Source organism: Clinocottus analis, unplaced genomic scaffold, assembly GCF_023055335.1.
Source record: "Clinocottus analis isolate CAN_PGR_092001 unplaced genomic scaffold, fCliAna1.0.p SCAF_6, whole genome shotgun sequence".
NCBI classification, from domain to species: domain Eukaryota; kingdom Metazoa; phylum Chordata; class Actinopteri; order Perciformes; family Cottidae; genus Clinocottus; species Clinocottus analis.
Window position 1 is genome coordinate 11,100,526 of NW_027176218.1, and position 16,996 is coordinate 11,117,521.

The following is a 16,996-nucleotide window of genomic DNA, read 5'->3' on the forward strand; positions in this document are numbered from 1 at the left end:
GGTTGATGCAGCCAGTGACCTGGCTAACTTGCCAGTGTTTAACGGTAAAGGCATCAGTAGATCCATGGTGTGGTGTTAGCCATAGCTGTGGGGACTGCGAGGGTTAATCGGGGAGGAGTCTTCCCTCCCAGTCTGTCCAATTAGCTGGTAGAGACGGTGGCTGAGGTTCTGGACCTGACAGGTGCCGAGGACACACCCCACCCTCATCAGATGGCTGTGCCCTCTCCCGCCACCACTGTTGGCGTGACGACGACCTCGTGACCCATGCTGCCAGACCGGCGCTTCCCAAAGCACACTGTCTCTTCGGCCAAGCAACGCGTCGGACAACCTCGGCGGGGGCTCTTTGTGCAACAGGGCCCTCCAGATGATCTGTCTGTCTCCCTCGGGGGTGTGGTGGTCAACGGCAGCAAGGAGATCAGATTCAGGAGGCATGATGGCGGTGTTTATAGACTTTGGGTATTTAGAGGTTCTGGGTAAACTAGACCTGAGAGACAGAGAAAGAGAGAGGAACTGTTTAGATGCAATGCCAACGCAGTGCAACACACACAGCCTGTTCACATATGATCCTGGGCAGCTTGCCGGCTGCAGTGAAACTGAATCGCTAAAACAAGATGAAATGCCTCACAGGAAGTCAGGCTTGTACTGCAGGAGTGTCCAGTACTCGACCTGCGGTCTCTCTCAATACAGAGAAAGAGGGGATTGAAAGAGAAAGTGAGAAGGAAAGATGAGAGAGATAAACAGAGGCGGGTGAGCAGGTGGTTTGCTTCTATAGTTCGCTCATCCAGCCGCACTCTCTATCTCTGATTTCACAGAAAGCCAATTTGGTTTAACACATTTTTGTGAATATCTGATCAAATGATGTCAGTTAGTGTTTTGTTTTTTTCCTTGTCTCGATGCTATTATTTAAACAATAAGTTGATATGGCAGATATATCAGCTCAGGAGCCTTGTTTTCATTCAATTGTCAAACAAATTTTAAGTGAACTTTTAAAGCAACCAAAAAATAAATGTGAAATAGGCGCATTTCCATCACTTGGTTCGGAGGAAATAAAGAAGGTTGCAGCGTAGTATCGTCAGCAGTTGATGCTAAAGGCTATTTATAACAGCAATCAGTCAGTAAACAGAGTAGAAGAAGTCAAGGTTGCGACTTTGAAACAAAATAAGTCGCCTTAGCCATCTAAGCATATTTAAATATTCGGCAAAAGAAGTTTTTGTAAGCCATTTATACCATAAAGAAAAAAGAATGTTGGGGATACTTTCTTATTATTTTTACTTATTTACTTACTTAAACATTCTTTTTTCTTCAACACGTCTTTTCTAAAGCAATACTTCGAAACATGCACACCATATGTGAACAGGAACATGGTTATTGTCACACTGAGAGAATTCCTGCATGGGTTTGAGTCTTGTAGATGCATTTTTACGAGTATGTGAGATTAAATTGGTACAATAACAAACAAACATGTGTCCTATGTCGTCCGTTCCGTGGAACACTAGCTGTTTCTTTCACATGTCTCTTAGTCATGAATCATTGACATTTTAGACCAACAGTGTAAATGGCTGCTAGAAAAAGAAAAAGTGTCCAGTTAATCAGCAACAGGCTCCTACGCCACCAGTCCCTGAGTGTGCGTGAAGTACTGTTTTTCTCACCTCCCTCCTCTCTAAGCTTACTCTTTTCCTCACATCGTCACAATACCTTTTTTGTTTTTCATTCATCCCTCACTCTTTCTCAGACGTTCAAGAGTTCAGCCACTGGAGAGAGAGACAGTCTGTTTGGCCATGAAATTCTGCAATACTTAGTACAGATCATGTAAGGTAGCAGAGGACAAAGAGCACACAGTGCTTTACAGCTTTCACTAACTGTATGACTCTCAGAACAATAACATGGTGCTTAATCTGTTCACGCGTGCTCTTTTCACTGCTGACAGAAAGTGTCTGAATAAAGACACTGGAATTTGGGTTATAAGGACATAATCATGTCACCATCTTTCTTGTAAACAACAATTTACTATAATTGCTTTTACTTGATATTTAGTTTTTGATTATGTTAAAGAATTTGTTCAAAGTTTATGTGGCAAACATATTGTGTGTATATGTGTGCACGCACACACACAAACTTCCCATTCTCAAGTGTTGGCTATTCATGAGGTGAAGAAACAGAATAAAGGTGAGGGACGGATGCAGTGAGATACAGTTTATGTTTGTTTGCTGTATAATGTGGGTCACAATAACATAGGATCTTCATCCTGAAACTAATCCTCACTCCTATTTACTATTCTGGCTGGACACCTTGAGCTGCCACTGCCAACACACACATGAACACACAGGCATGATGTTGGTGGTTGGTGGGGCACTAGTGGGCACAAACATGTAAGTGACGTGTGACATACTCACATACAAACACACCTGAAATATATGCTTTACATGTGCGTGCCCAGGTGCATTTTTCCACCATCATTCTCTCTCCTACACACAAAAACATACACAAACAAATGCCACCTGTGGTGAGGTTTAAAACACTTGTCTCCCAGTACACAATGTAAACCACTAAACTTCTCGCCACTGGAACACAACACAGTTAAAGTTATATAGACAGACGTCTGTGTCAAAGACATTTATGTAACAGGATAAAGTCTACAGCCTTGTGACGCTGTCACGGTGTCTTTTAACACAGTGGTGCTTTGAGCTAAATGTTAACATGCTCACAATGACAAGGCTAACATGCTGATGTTTTGCAGGTGTAACACGCCGTCTTAGTTTGCATGCTAACATTGGCTAATAACCACAAAGTTCTGACAAGAATATTATTAGTTCAAAGTTTAGAATATTTAGTTTTGCAGCTACTTGCTGCAAATTTACCTTTTGACCTGAGCGCTCAATAAAAAAAGGGGTTGACCAGAGTTTTAGATATTCCACTCAAAAGCTCAAACGTTAACTTCATTGGTGCACGAGATATGAAGTCAGAGGATTATAAAATGAGGAGTCCTGTCTGTGCAAATGTTGTGCCAATTCTTTCAATCAAGATATTTTAGTATGAACCACAGTGATGGCCGGCTGACAGACAGGCCAAGATCAATAGAGGCATAGCGAGCAATGTCTGTGTTTAGTTTTGAATTAGGACATTTGTTCCAACACTGTAAGATAACACTACCCTATGAATTGAGGTGAACACAGATTTGTGTCTGTACTATCTGCACTCTCTATTGGGACCTCGTTCTCACACTTTCTCTCTTCTCTTCTCTGTGTCTGTGTTTTATTGTTTCTTTCAAGGCATTTTTTTAAGTGTCAGCGGCAGTATTACGTTACATCCATCAGTGTTGAATCACCCTGAGATCCTCTCTCCTCTTTCTCTTCAGCCAGAGACTTTGTGCTGACACCTACTGAGCTCCAACCTATAGCACATTCTTAAACTTTTTTTCTTACTTCAAAATGAATGCAAATAAACCAAATAGTGAACTTGAGAAACAAGGTTAAAAATATAAAGTTGAGACTTTTTTATATGCCACACCGTGTAACATGTCAGAGATTAATCATACAATTATTGCTGTTGTTCCAAAACGTTATTAATATATTAAAGACACTCTTGATCTCCACTCTTTACACGGTGCAAATACCCAACATAACCTTATTTTAACAGACACAATAATGATGTGGGAGTAAAATGTTATATAAGGCCACTGGAAAATAAACTGATGATGCATGTGCTATTAAAGCGCTATGTCACAAAAAGACATCCACTTCTATCACACCCTAGGTGTGTGTGGAGTGTGTAGTAGCGTGCCGTACTCAGAGTGGCCTGGTTGCAGCTTGGCCCCTTGGTATGTTCACGTATGCTTGTTCCAAATCCCACTAAATCACCTTCACCTCTGTCTCACCTCCTGCTGCTAAGAGGAATTGCCTCATTCTGCTGTTGGACCTTTTTCTCACATTAATGACTGCCAGAAGGCTATACAAACGTTTACTGTTCTCCAATTGCTGCCCTTCACCAGAAATAATGATTATTTTAATAGTTAATGAACCTATCCATTTTCTTGATTAATTAATTGATAATTAAATTTAAAAAAGGTGTCAAATGTTATTGCATGTTCCCATATGACAAGGTGTCCCAAAGCTATTACATAAAACAGAGAAAAACAACACTAAATCTGCACAAACATATCTTGTGAATTGGGTGCTTTATGTTTTGGTGGAGGTTTTCCGACTCAGAAGAACAATGTTCCAGTTGCAAAACCAGTCAAGTATGCAATTTTGGGTTAAATGTGAAGCCTCCACAGGCTAATTTAAATTAATTTGACTTGATTTTCTATTTAGTTTAATTTCTTAAGTACCGGGACGAGACACCACATGTATCCTCTTATGATTTCACCAATTCATCATATGGAATAATACTGACTCAATATAAAAAGCCGTTCACGTTCATTGCTGTTACACTGTACTAAATCACACGATCAACATAACATATTGAACAAACGTTTTGGTTTTCCACTCTTAACTATACACTATTCCCGCTTCAGCGTGTGCACGTTGAGTGAGGCAGTGGTACCTCTGTCTGTGCGTGAGGCTCTGCAGTGTCAAAGCCCGGGACTGGACCTCCAGAGGCAGGAAACCGAGCAGCAGGCACATCCACGTTGGCAGCGACGCACACATGGCGGCGCAGTGGAGACGCACAGTCCGGGGGGTGGCGGATCTCAGAAGTCCAATATATGTATATAAATATATGAAAGCGAAACTTTTCTGGAGTTGTCGAATTGTAAGTTATTTTAAGAAGTAGCTTGTCCCGTATGGATGAGTGACGACAACATCAATCTGGTCCGCTGCAGCCTCTCTGCACACTGGCCCTCTCGCTTTGGATAAAAAAAAAGACGCAGAAAAAAGACGCAGTGACAACGCAGGAACTCGTTGGGGCTCACTTTGGGAGCAACTGGAGTCTCGCTCTCTCATTTATAAAGCCTGATTGAGGGAGGAGGAGAAGGGGGAGGAAGGCTTATTGTCTGTCCTCAACAACCTTAATGAACCATATGAAGGACTCAATTCTCATGTATCCTTCGAGAGTTAGTCATTTTTCTCTATTGGCCTATTTGTAAATGTGAGGTGACGGTGACTGTATCTGTAATTGGCTTTTGTTTCTTTTTACACAGTGGACTATTTGGCAGCGTGAGCTTGGCCCACATAGAAATTAACTACTCAACCATCATTAACCAACAGAAGTCATGTTAAAACCCTCAGGACTCCCCAATGATCATGTTTCGTTTCAGTCACATAACTTTATTTATTTATTATGGAGACAAGCTCAGCTAACTAGTTGTAAATCATTAAGTATTTTCTTAAAGACATGTTTAAAGTATTCATTATTATACATGTTATGTCTTACCTTTCTCTGCTGTATTAATGTCAATAAATATTTTTCACGACACAAATTTGAATTATTATGAACAGAGAGATTTGTCCATCTTTTTAGACGTCTGATTCGGCTTTCAGGTTAAATTAAAATGTGTTGATTTAATAATTTTAGAATTCAGACTTGAAGCTAAGTTTGTGCTGAAAAGGGGTGGAAAAATGTTGTTAAAGGTCAGTTTAAAAAGTGCTTACGAAAGAAAATAAACCTAAATCAGCCTGACTTAAATAACAAAGCCATTATAAAAGTAGCAATGTGTATCAATCAACAATTGGCTACCTCTAAAGTTTGATTATAAGGGATGAAATAAGATCATTTTTGTAAGTTTGCTGGTTCTGGCACTGGAGTCTCTGGCTCATCAGAGAAATCACAATCACTCAGAGAAATCACAAATGAAATGTGAACTGTACAGTCAGAGCTTTCATAGATTTATGCCCAAATGCCCTTTTTCGAATATATGAGCCAAATTGTCTTGTGACATTTATAAAGTTAACAGCATAAACTGACATTTGTCTTTACAAGCAAGACAAGAATTCAATATCAATAAAAAAAAATAAAAAAATAAGGGATCACTTTGGGGCACCTAGGCAGTATATTAAATAAAAAGGTACTCCAGTAGTGCATATCTGCCATCCTTACAGCTGTTTTTTTTTAGATGTAGATGTTGGTGCTGTCACAGTAAAAACTGCAGCCCATTGCTTCCTAACTTTGGGGTTGAGATCCCACAAAAAGGAGTTAGTGGATAAATCTGAGTCACGACACTTTTTTGGATTATGTCAATTATCTTTGTTTTAAAAACAGTTCAAATGGTAAATAAAAATCCTTTTTTGCTTGATATGCTGACAGGCCATAGAGGTAATTTAATTTAACAAGGTGGTTGTGAGATGACTGCTTCATTTATAAGGTTGGGAACCAAAGCTTTAACCTGAACATTGAATCCTGTGGCATACATTTTGATCTTATATCAGATATTTAACGTTTCGTGTCTTTCGTTGTGTAACCAGGTACATGATTATCATGATGTTGCCTGAAATACAAACATCCGAAGAACTCAAGGAAATGATTCAGAAAGGTAATATGGCTCTGCTTGCAGTGATTCTATACTCCTCATTTTCCTTGTGTAACAACTATTCTTTTTTGTGAGAAGGACACAGATGATAAGCTCAGAGTCTGAGCCCGATTAAAAGAATGCTCTGTGTACGGAGGTGGCTTCAGGCCTTAATTAAAGGGCTGAGTGTGTGTGTGTGTGTGTGTGTGTGTGTGTGTGTGTGTGTGTGTGTGTGTGAGAGAGAGAGAGAGAGAGAGAGAGAGAGGGCAGAGAGATAGAGAAAGAGAGAGTATGTGTGAGTGTATGTGTGCGTGTGTGTGCGCGTGTGTGACTCAGCAGTTTACAGTAATACCTTGTAAGCTCAGTTTCCAACACTGAGCCTCAACTCAGTCCAACATGTGCATTAACACGTCTCCTATCTATCCTGAGAACAGTGTGTGTGTGTGTGTGCGTGCGTGTGCGTGTGTATGTCTGTGTGTGTATGTTCACACTATCCAGACTCATCCCTTCTCTGATCGCTTAGCAGACAAAGATGCTTTGGCACAAATCCTCAAAAGGAAGCTTTAGTTTTTCAGATGATGGAAAAAAATATTTTATACAGCGAAATACAGCGAAAAGTGATGACATCGTTCAATGCAGTAACTCACCCCATCAGTGCAAAAGTGGGAAAAAAACACTCTGAATATGTTGGTATAGTTTTCACCTATTTCTTGGATTTTGTTTTTGCACTAATATGGTGTGACACTTTAAAAAAAAATGAAGTTGCATTCATTTAAATTACTTTAAGGTAATATATGATAGTGTGTAGGCACAGTTCAGGCCACACATACACTGTATTAAAATATTAAAGGTGATGCAGTAAAGCCTGAACAACATCATGGTATTAAACTAAACTGTCATCACAAACAAAGCATTATTTGTTTTGCTGATGTAATAGCATGGCATATCCATTAACTCAGTGATTTAAAGATTCAGGGATATATTGATAGTTTTTTCTTTCATTTGTAACAAACTTTTGGATATTTGGCCTGAATAGATGACATCTGGGAAGAAGCGACCAAATGAGATGACATCTTCTTTTCTCTGTGCTGAAGCTCTGAGGTACGATGTTTTTTTTTTCTTTACCAGCATTGTGTTTAATGTTGTTGTTAAATGCTTCTTGTAAATCCATGAAATTATAGGATATGGTCTCCAATAAACATTTAATGTGATTCTCAGATTTGAGTCCACGGTTATTTTCAGAGCAACGACAGGCACTCGTCCCTTTCACCTAATGCAATAGGGCCGAACATGCCACCTTCAGTTGGCCTCAGTTTAAAAACCTCTGCATGCGGTAGTAATTCTTTGGTAACGCTTCAAAGGAAGGTCCTCGTAGCCCAGGGTCGGGGATTCAGTAACGGCTACTCAAGGACACTTTAATGGGGTGTGGTTTGCCAAAAATGGGAACTTGAACTTGTGGATCTGGCTGGTGAAAGAGAGAGTTTTTCTAATCCTTACACCACCCTGCAACCTATCAGCTTACTGTTGTAATGGAAGCCGGACTAAAAGGAGGCATTGGGTCATGAACTTTAATTCTGAAGATGAAGAATGTAGTCTGTAAGTATTTTGGGTAGTGGCACATTTTCTTTGGCTTCACTCCAGGATTTGAAATGAAAAGATGACATGGGGATAAAGTAAGTGCTGACTTTTTAACATTAAGGGTCCTGGAGGTTGTTCATATCTGTATTACAGAAGCAGTGTAAGACATGTGGTTTATAGTCCTGCTATTTATAAATAGATACTAAACCGTTGTACTTAATCTGGATTTAGATACTCACATCATAGGATCTGAAATTCACCACTTAAGCCAGATTGTGTTTTATTTTAAGTCCAATAGGCTGCAGCCAAAAAAACAAACTGTATGCCTCCAGACTGCAGTGTGCTATAGCTGACAGTTGAGGTTAAACAAATGATAGATGCTGCTTTCCTGTGCTGGCAGCGGGTGGTGCTGCTCTCAAACCAAAGACCTGGAGACACGCTGAATTTACAGCACAGCAGTTACTGCCACACACTCATATATATATATATATATATATATATATATATATATATATATATATATATATATATATATATATATATATATATATATATATATATATATATATGTATATATATATATATATGTATATATACATATATACATATATATACATATATACATATATACATATATATACATATATACATATATATACATATATACATATATACACATATATACATATATATACATATATACATATATACACATATATACATATATACATATATACACATATACACATATACACATATATACATATATACACATATACACATATATACACATATATATATATATACATATATACACTCTATATATATATATATACATATATACACTCTATATATACATATATACACTCTATATATATATATATACATATATACACTCTATATATATATACATATATACACTCTATATATATATACATATATACACTCTATATATATATATATATACACTCTATATATATATATATATACACTCTATATATATATATATATACACTCTATATATATATATACATATATACACTCTATATATATATACATATATACACTCTATATATATATACATATATACACTCTATATATATATACATATATACACTCTATATATATATATATATACACTCTATATATATATATATATACACTCTATATATATATATATATATACACTCTATATATATATATATACACTCTATATATATATATATATACACTCTATATATATATATATACACTCTATATATATATATATACACTCTATATATATATATATATATATATACACTCTATATATATATATATATATATATACACTCTATATATATATATATATACACTCTATATATATATATACATATATACACTCTATATATATATATATACATATATACACTCTCTATATATATACATATATACACTCTCTATATATATACATATATACACTCTATATATATATACATATATACACTCTATATATATATATATATACACTCTATATATATATATACACTCTATATATATATATATATATATACTCTCTCTCTCTCTCTCTCTCTCTCTCTCTCTCTCTCTCTCTCTCTCTCTCTCTCTCTCTCTCTCTCTCTCTCTCTCTCTCTCTCTCTCTCTCTCTCTCTCTCTCTCTCTCTCTCTCTCTCTCTCTCTCTCTCTCTCTCTCTCTCTCTCTCTCTCTCTCTCTCTCTCTCTCTCTCTCTCTCTATACACACACACACACACACTCACACACAAACACACAAACACACAAACACATATAATTACATACAGACAATGGTCTGTCATAAATGTTTAGTACAGAGCACAGAACTTTACATAATGCAGAGTGGAGAGTCGTTTGATGCGGTCACGTTAACACCATCACATTTGTCACACAAAATTTAAGGATTCCACATTTCATTTATATTGACTGAGAACTGGACGATTTGTTGCTTTGTATTTATATGTTCAGCCCATGAGGAAGACATGAAGGGCCTTGAAGATCTTGACCTTTACAAAATATAATAATGCACCATTATGTTAAAATACTCAAAAATGTAATATTACAGAGTCACACAGCATCACAATAGCTGACAACATATCTACACAACTGCAGCCAGATACTCCTTTGTCTGACCTACTGCTTTTTTTTAAAAGCAAAACTGAGTGCTTCATTCTCCCAAATACTGTTCATTAACAGTATCTCATTTTCTACTTTGAACTCCCAGAATTTAACAAAAAAAAAATACATACATACATACTGTGAAGTAAAGTTAATTTGGCCCAGAGTGGTGAGAGACATTATATAGCTTTGTAATAAGATATAACAACGTAAGTGTGTGATGAAAATGTTTGTTTGCTCTTTAGGTTTAGCTTTGCTGTCCCAGAGCTGTGATGAGGTCCTGCATCGGCTCAGTGTCCTCCGGCTCCAACAGGGCATGCTGCCGGCAGAAAAGTGTGAGATGTGCGAAGAGTGTGTTGAGGTGTGGGTGCAGGCCCAGCGCCAGTGTCTCTCTATAATGAGACCAGTAAATATGAGCCAGAGTCCTAAAAAACAGCAAAAACACCTTCTGGACCAGAAAGATGAAGCCTGCTGGAAACACCGAACCTGAAAAAAGAGGAAAGATATCATTGCTTTTAGAACGTGGAATATGATGCAAAACAATGCCACACACATAACATGCCTTTTACCTGCTTTTGTGGGGAACACATCCTCATCAGTCAGTAGCTCCTGAACGTATGACATAACATAGTCAAAGTAAAGTGGAGCAGAGCACTTCAGCTTTTTGCCGTGGTCATCGGTCCAAACATAAACCCTGACAACAACAGCAGCAACAACACACACACACACACACACACACACACACACACACACACACACACACACACACACACACACACACACACACACACACACACACACACACACATTAATTAAGACACAACATGCTGTGTTCAGCCTTGTAAAAAGGAACTTTATGTGTTTCCATGGTCAAAAATGTACCTTCACTATCATGCCCCAAGTTAACAATTATTTGAACATTGCAGGTAATACTGGTATATACTGCATAAAATAATCTTTATAAATCTTGTGTGTCAGTTCACCAAGGTCACACACACACAAAGAAAATGTTGAGCCTTCGGGATCTCATGCGGCTACCGTCCCATTCACCGATTTATCATTGCACTCCTAAAACATTGTCAGACTATTGATGCAGCAAAAGCACAGAAATTGTCTTTTTTATTGCACCCTGTCAAAACCTGGCACCTACATTGCCTACAATCCCACTCCATGGCCAAGACCTCAGTGTGAGATTTGGGTGCTTTATGTTAGGAGCAGCTAATGTAACCTCAAGCAGCTCCAGCATCAACCAGAGATGAGATGGAGAGAGATCTCAGAATCTCTGCAAATAAAACTTAATGTATCTGCTTGACAAGTTACTCCTAGGACAAAGCTAATGCTCAGTAACTTACGTGTTGTCTGGTCCACAGGCCGTTGGGCAGGAGCTGGGAGTGCAGAACTCAGACAGTGCACTGAAGAAAAGGTTTATATGCTTGAAAAATGCCACAGCTGAAAGAGATTAATACAAAAATGACACTTTGTACATATTCCAATGTTTGTTTTTTTTGCAGTATGTGCGGGAGGACAAGGAGCAGGAGAAAAGGGGAACCAACGATCCAAAATCTGCAGTGCTTATTGTGGTCTACTCACTGTTGCTGGCAAGCCACTCTGCCTTGTCGACGCCAGGCGGCAGAGCCGTGAGGGCAAACATGTCCGTGTGTGGGATCTGCTGGCACACAAACTGCTGCTGTAGATACGGACGCTCCTCCAGATTATTGTTATTAATTCCCCTTGGGGGAAGACAGTACAGAGTTAATGAAGCAGAGACCGAAAGAGAAAGAAAGAGAGACAGAAAGTAAACCAATCGATAGGTCAGGAGATTAATTACTCCTGCTGCAGTCAGTAGATAGCACGTTTTACCCTTTCAATGCTCTCGCATCAGTCTGACCCTCTGTAGCTGGCACACACATGCAAACACATGCAAACTGCTGTAACTGCGGAGCTATAAGTCCAATAAACGAGTAGTTAATTTAATGAAGGCAGTCAATTTAGAGCCAGAGTAATTACTGATAATGAAGCTCACTGCTGCAGTGGCCATTGCTGCAGAGCAAATGACTGAAAGGATCAACATTGTGCATGATAATGTGCAACACTGAGTGCTGAGGCCTGTTGGCTCTCCCACATCAGTTCCTACACCAACTGATAAGCTACAGGTTGTGTTTTATAATCAGTCACACGTGACTGGCAGCTTGGGAACTTGTGATAATTATAGAAGTGAGTGCGGGAAAGTAATGATGTTGTTCGCGAATGCCAACATATACCGGGAAGTCAAATTTGGCAGCATGATTTGACTTTATGCAAACAAGAAGGTGACCAGGTAGTGTACTGTGATGATGACGATGAGTGCTGTAGTCTGTTTTTTCTGTCCGATAACTGGAGTGTCTTATTAAAGAGGGCTTTGGATGCAAGTGGATATTTCAAAGTGTCGTGGAATCAGGCAGCTGCCACACTCAGTTGTTGTGTGTAGACAGTTTTTACATGTCTACAAACAGAACAGCTGAGAGTTTGCTCAGTGTGACCTTGCCGACTGTGATAAGGGAAATATTGGGCTCTCGATGGGCTTTCCCTCACCCTGGTGTAAATGTGTGTATGTGAAGGAAGAATTAGTTTAATGGTCTAAACAGCAGGTCTTTGTCCAAACTAAAGGTCAGAGGCGGTAGAGAGGGAGGAACAGTGACAGAGAGGAATGTAAACATTAGCTGTACAGTAGTATAAATCCTGGCCTAACTTCTCTAATGTCCACAGGAACTTCTTTTTTTTAACATCCTGTTTTGTTCCAGCTTCATGGTACTAACTCAATTACAACCTCTTGGCTCCCAGTTGTCAGCACACAAACACATTGAACCCGGAGCTACTTGTAATGTTGTGTTTGTGTGTAAACACACTCCTCTGTGACCCTCCTTTGCTGCTCCTGGCCATCTGTTTAACTTCACCTCTGCTTTAAGGGTGAAATAAACAGTCCAGCCAGCTGGACCTTACAGATGCATCCTAGAGCAAATATTTGCCGAGCAAATTGTGCTTAAAACACAGTAAAACAGGGCGGCCTACGAGCTTAATCCTTACTGTTCTGGCCCAGGTCGAAATCCAACCCGTTGCTGCATGTCCTCCTCCCTCTCCCCCGTTTGTATATCTGTTACTGTCTTATCAAAAAATGTCATAAATAGGTCATGAATGATCTTTAAAATGAACAACAGTAGTTCCTCATCTTGGGTCAAACTATTTTTCAACATGTGTTCCCGCTGTTAGAGGAATTCACCTTAACTGATGCCATCAGACAAATATGTAAAAACACACACGCACACACACACACACACACACACAACTTTATCTGGAGAACATTCCTGAGTGAACCATGTGTGGCCAGCTTTCCAGGCATGTTGAGTCCACACTATCCATTACTATAACATCTAGCTTTCTTTCATGTTAATGTGTGTTCAGTCAGAGTACTAGTAGAGTATATAAAAGGTGAACAAAGAAAGATGGAACAAATGCAAAACTTATTTCCAGACAGAAAACTAAAACATGAGGTGCAACACTGATGAAGATGGTTAAGAAAAATAAATACAACTTACAGTTTTTCACTGCTGATGTCAGAAGGCTGGAGAGCCTGACTGTCTGCCTTCGTAGCCGAGGGGTAGCTATGGCAACCCCCCATGGCATAAAGCTAGGAACTGAGGTGTTGGTCGTGCCAGCCCCACTTTTCCATCCCAAACATACTAAGCCACACACTTCTACATGCTACAGACAGCATATGAGAACAACTGCTCCAGCACCAACATCTCTAAACTCACAAATGAATCCATACAGCTGTCAAACACAAAATGCAAAGGTTTCCAAAACACACAAAAAAAGTCATCCAGGAGTTGAGGATTGTCTCCTGTGCCTCTCCTTTTGCTCCAGTGATCCGGTATCAGTGAGTATATGTCTCCTTTGTCTGGAGTCCCACACCCCACAAGCTCCTCCTCTCGCAGCTCCGAGCAGACAGGCAGGTTTCTCCACAACCCATTAAAGTGCAAAACACAACTCCGCCTTCTTCCCGTTTCCATCCACTGCACACACACTCTTCTTCACATGTATGCATGCTCTACACAGCGAACAGGCAGGTGCAGATGGCAAACTAAAGGTGTTTATTGCTCTGTGGATGTGGACAGAGATGGACGAGGAGGAGTAGAAAGAGAAGCTGGAGCAGCAGGTGTGTTCAGATTCTGAGCTCCACTTGTAAACTTTAGAGGAATGTCATGACATACACGATGTATTCGAGCCAAGTGACAACACACGCCCTCAGTGAAAAGGCAATGATATATATAGATGGGACTCCAAGCTGAAAAGTGAATATGTGAAGTGCTCCTCCCCCACTGTCACATGAACTCATTCCAGCTCAAAGCACAAAAACATCTGTGTGACAGGAAAGTTTATGTTTGCACTGCGGAGAGATGGTGGAGCTTTAATTGTCAGCGTGAGGAGCAGGAGGTAACATAATCCATGAGCTCACCTGCCCCTAAGATAAACATCTTTGTGCCTCCATAGACCAAGCCCTGCTCGCGGACTCGCTCTCCCTCTCTCATAGTGTTTTTATCATCAACAGGCTTTAAGTGTAAGACAAACACAGACTCATGCTTCTTCTTGGTCTGATATTTATTAGGTTCATATCTGAATGTACAAGCAAAATTGACAACAGGAAACAGACACGTTACTCCCTAAATGAAACAAAAAGAAGAAAAAACAAAACAACCACCAGCATCAGTTCACTTTACAGAACAAAAAAAGCAATTTTACAACACAGCTGCCTTTCATACACGCCAACACAAATGTAATAAGCTATAATGCCAGGAAGATTCAAACCTTGAAATGGCCTTGGGACAGAAGTAACAATTTAACCACTATTGTCTCTGAATTGAAGTGTTGGGCATTTGCTGTACAAAACAGCACATACCCAATGAGGTGAATGAGGCTAATGTGCGAACTTAATGGCACTTAAAGATGACTGTATTGTACCTCATGCCATTATGCATAACATCACACCATACCCGTAGCTACACTGCACATGCAGCCCACTCAAGGTGAAGAAGACACACAGACACACACCAGAACACAACGCAAGGGTCAGACGAAGTGCTTAGGTTTGGCGAAGGACGGGATGAGAATCCGAACCTGTGCCCACCCTGACAAAATAAAAGCCCTATTTTTCTCCTTTAACCCTGACTTAAACCAATGCTTATTCTACACAGCTCCACTTCAAACACATCAAAGTGTTGGAACAGATACAAGCAAAAATATCTGTGGTCTTAGATGAATCTTCAAAGTCTTTCTTTGACATGTGGCGGACTCATCACATGACAAAAATAAAATGAGAGGGATCAAACAAAGACTGGTTTTGATTGATCTAGACCAGTGACATCATTGCCAGAAAGGAGGCTATTTCACATATATGAAAGCCAGTTGTAACACTGGTGGGAAGACACACTTTGGCAGAAAGCATTGAAGAAAAGGTATTCTAAAGTATCTACATTATTCACTCGTTCAAGTCAAACAGTCCCATCTCTTTGAGTCGGGAATAAGGTGATGGCGTTTGGCACCACCAAATACAAACCAAAAGTGCTTCTTGAAAAAGTGCTTTTTAAATAAATACAACAATCTATGGAAATCGTTCCACAGGCATATATGCAATTAAAGTCAACTCCTGCCCTGAGAAAGAGAGAGACAAGGAGAAAGATAAAGTAAAGCATAACTGTCTGGCACACGCAAAGCTGAAGAATAATTCTGGTTTATAACAACTTGGGTCTTGTTTTTGCCATGATTTCTATCGGTTATGATTAGATTGTACTCAAGTACATATAATATTAATACAATGAAAAAAGAAGATCAGCAATCCAACTGGTTTCAAACAAGCAAACAGTTGAGTAGGAATATTTAAACAACTTTACTTTGGGCAAATATGAATATATGTGCGCACTCAAAGTTTTGATAGCATGGCTGCCACGTACACTTAGTTCCATTATGGATTAATCTACCAAGTGTTTTCCTGGTTCAATCAAATAATTGGTTGGTCTATAAACTGTCAGGAAAAAGTGAAAAATATCCATCATAATTTCTTCCGCCAAAGAGACCCCATTAAATTGTTTGTTCCGTATGACCAACCATCCAAAACCTGAAGCCATTCAGTTAACTAAGAACAAAGGAAAGCTGCAAAATGGGAAACTGAAATCAGGTAATGTTTGACATTTTACCTGAAACATTACTTAATGATTAATTGATTAGCAAAATTGTTGCCTAATATTTTTCTGCTGATCAACTATTACATTGATCAACGAATCTGTTCAACGGCTCGAGTGATAATAAACAGAGGAAAAGTATGTGCACACAAATAATAATAATAATAATAATAATAATAATATAGGCTGAAGAAATAGTTTGGGTATTATTTCAACGTTCACCAGCATTTTTTCTTCCTAATATGATTGGTTAACCTGGTATTTTGTTAAAAACTGAATGAAAAGACCCAAGCTCTAAACCAGCATTATGCTTTAAGAAAATAATGAGGGCAACCAACAGACTACCAACTCATATCCACGCAGTCTCACGCCACCTCTATGAAGGAAGCAGGTAGCAGAGGAACAGGAACTGATGCTGGGGTAGTAACTGAAACACAGACATCATTATTGCCTCATTTCAACAGTACAACACACACATACAATACACACGTTGCAACCTGCAAACAACTGCCTTTCCATACATTGGATTTATTCCAAAAATAGATATAATGTTTATATATATACGGTTTATATTTATATTACGTTTACATATTACCAAGAATAGCCACAACCTAATACATGTTCAAATTTCAC

General features: G+C 38.9%; 1 protein-coding gene across 1 annotated transcript; it reads right to left on the bottom strand.

Moving 5' to 3' along the window:
• Positions 1-9,781: 9,781 nt before the first annotated feature.
• LOC137804135 (MOB kinase activator 2) lies at positions 9,782-14,107 on the bottom strand. Its single transcript, XM_068603174.1, has 5 exons — positions 13,724-14,107; positions 11,742-11,881; positions 11,504-11,600; positions 10,721-10,845; positions 9,782-10,637 (listed from the first exon to the last, which is right to left on the bottom strand). The coding sequence occupies exons 1-5, from the start codon at positions 13,804-13,806 to the stop codon at positions 10,399-10,401; spliced, it is 684 nt and encodes a 227-aa protein (XP_068459275.1). The 5' UTR covers positions 13,807-14,107; the 3' UTR covers positions 9,782-10,398.
• Positions 14,108-16,996: the final 2,889 nt, after the last annotated feature.

What these genes read in the sequence shown, in the direction of transcription:
- LOC137804135 (XM_068603174.1), bottom strand. Translation starts at nt 13,806, where the DNA reads ATGGGGGGTTGCCATAGCTACCCCTCGGCTACGAAGGCAGACAGTCAG. An exon ending in GCCTGTGGACCAGACAACAC is followed by an intron (nt 10,846 to 11,503) that starts GTAAGTTACTGA and finishes TGTTGTTGTCAG; the next exon opens with GGTTTATGTTTGGACCGATG. An exon ending in TGTGTTCCCCACAAAAGCAG is followed by an intron (nt 10,638 to 10,720) that starts GTAAAAGGCATG and finishes CTCTTTTTTCAG; the next exon opens with GTTCGGTGTTTCCAGCAGGC.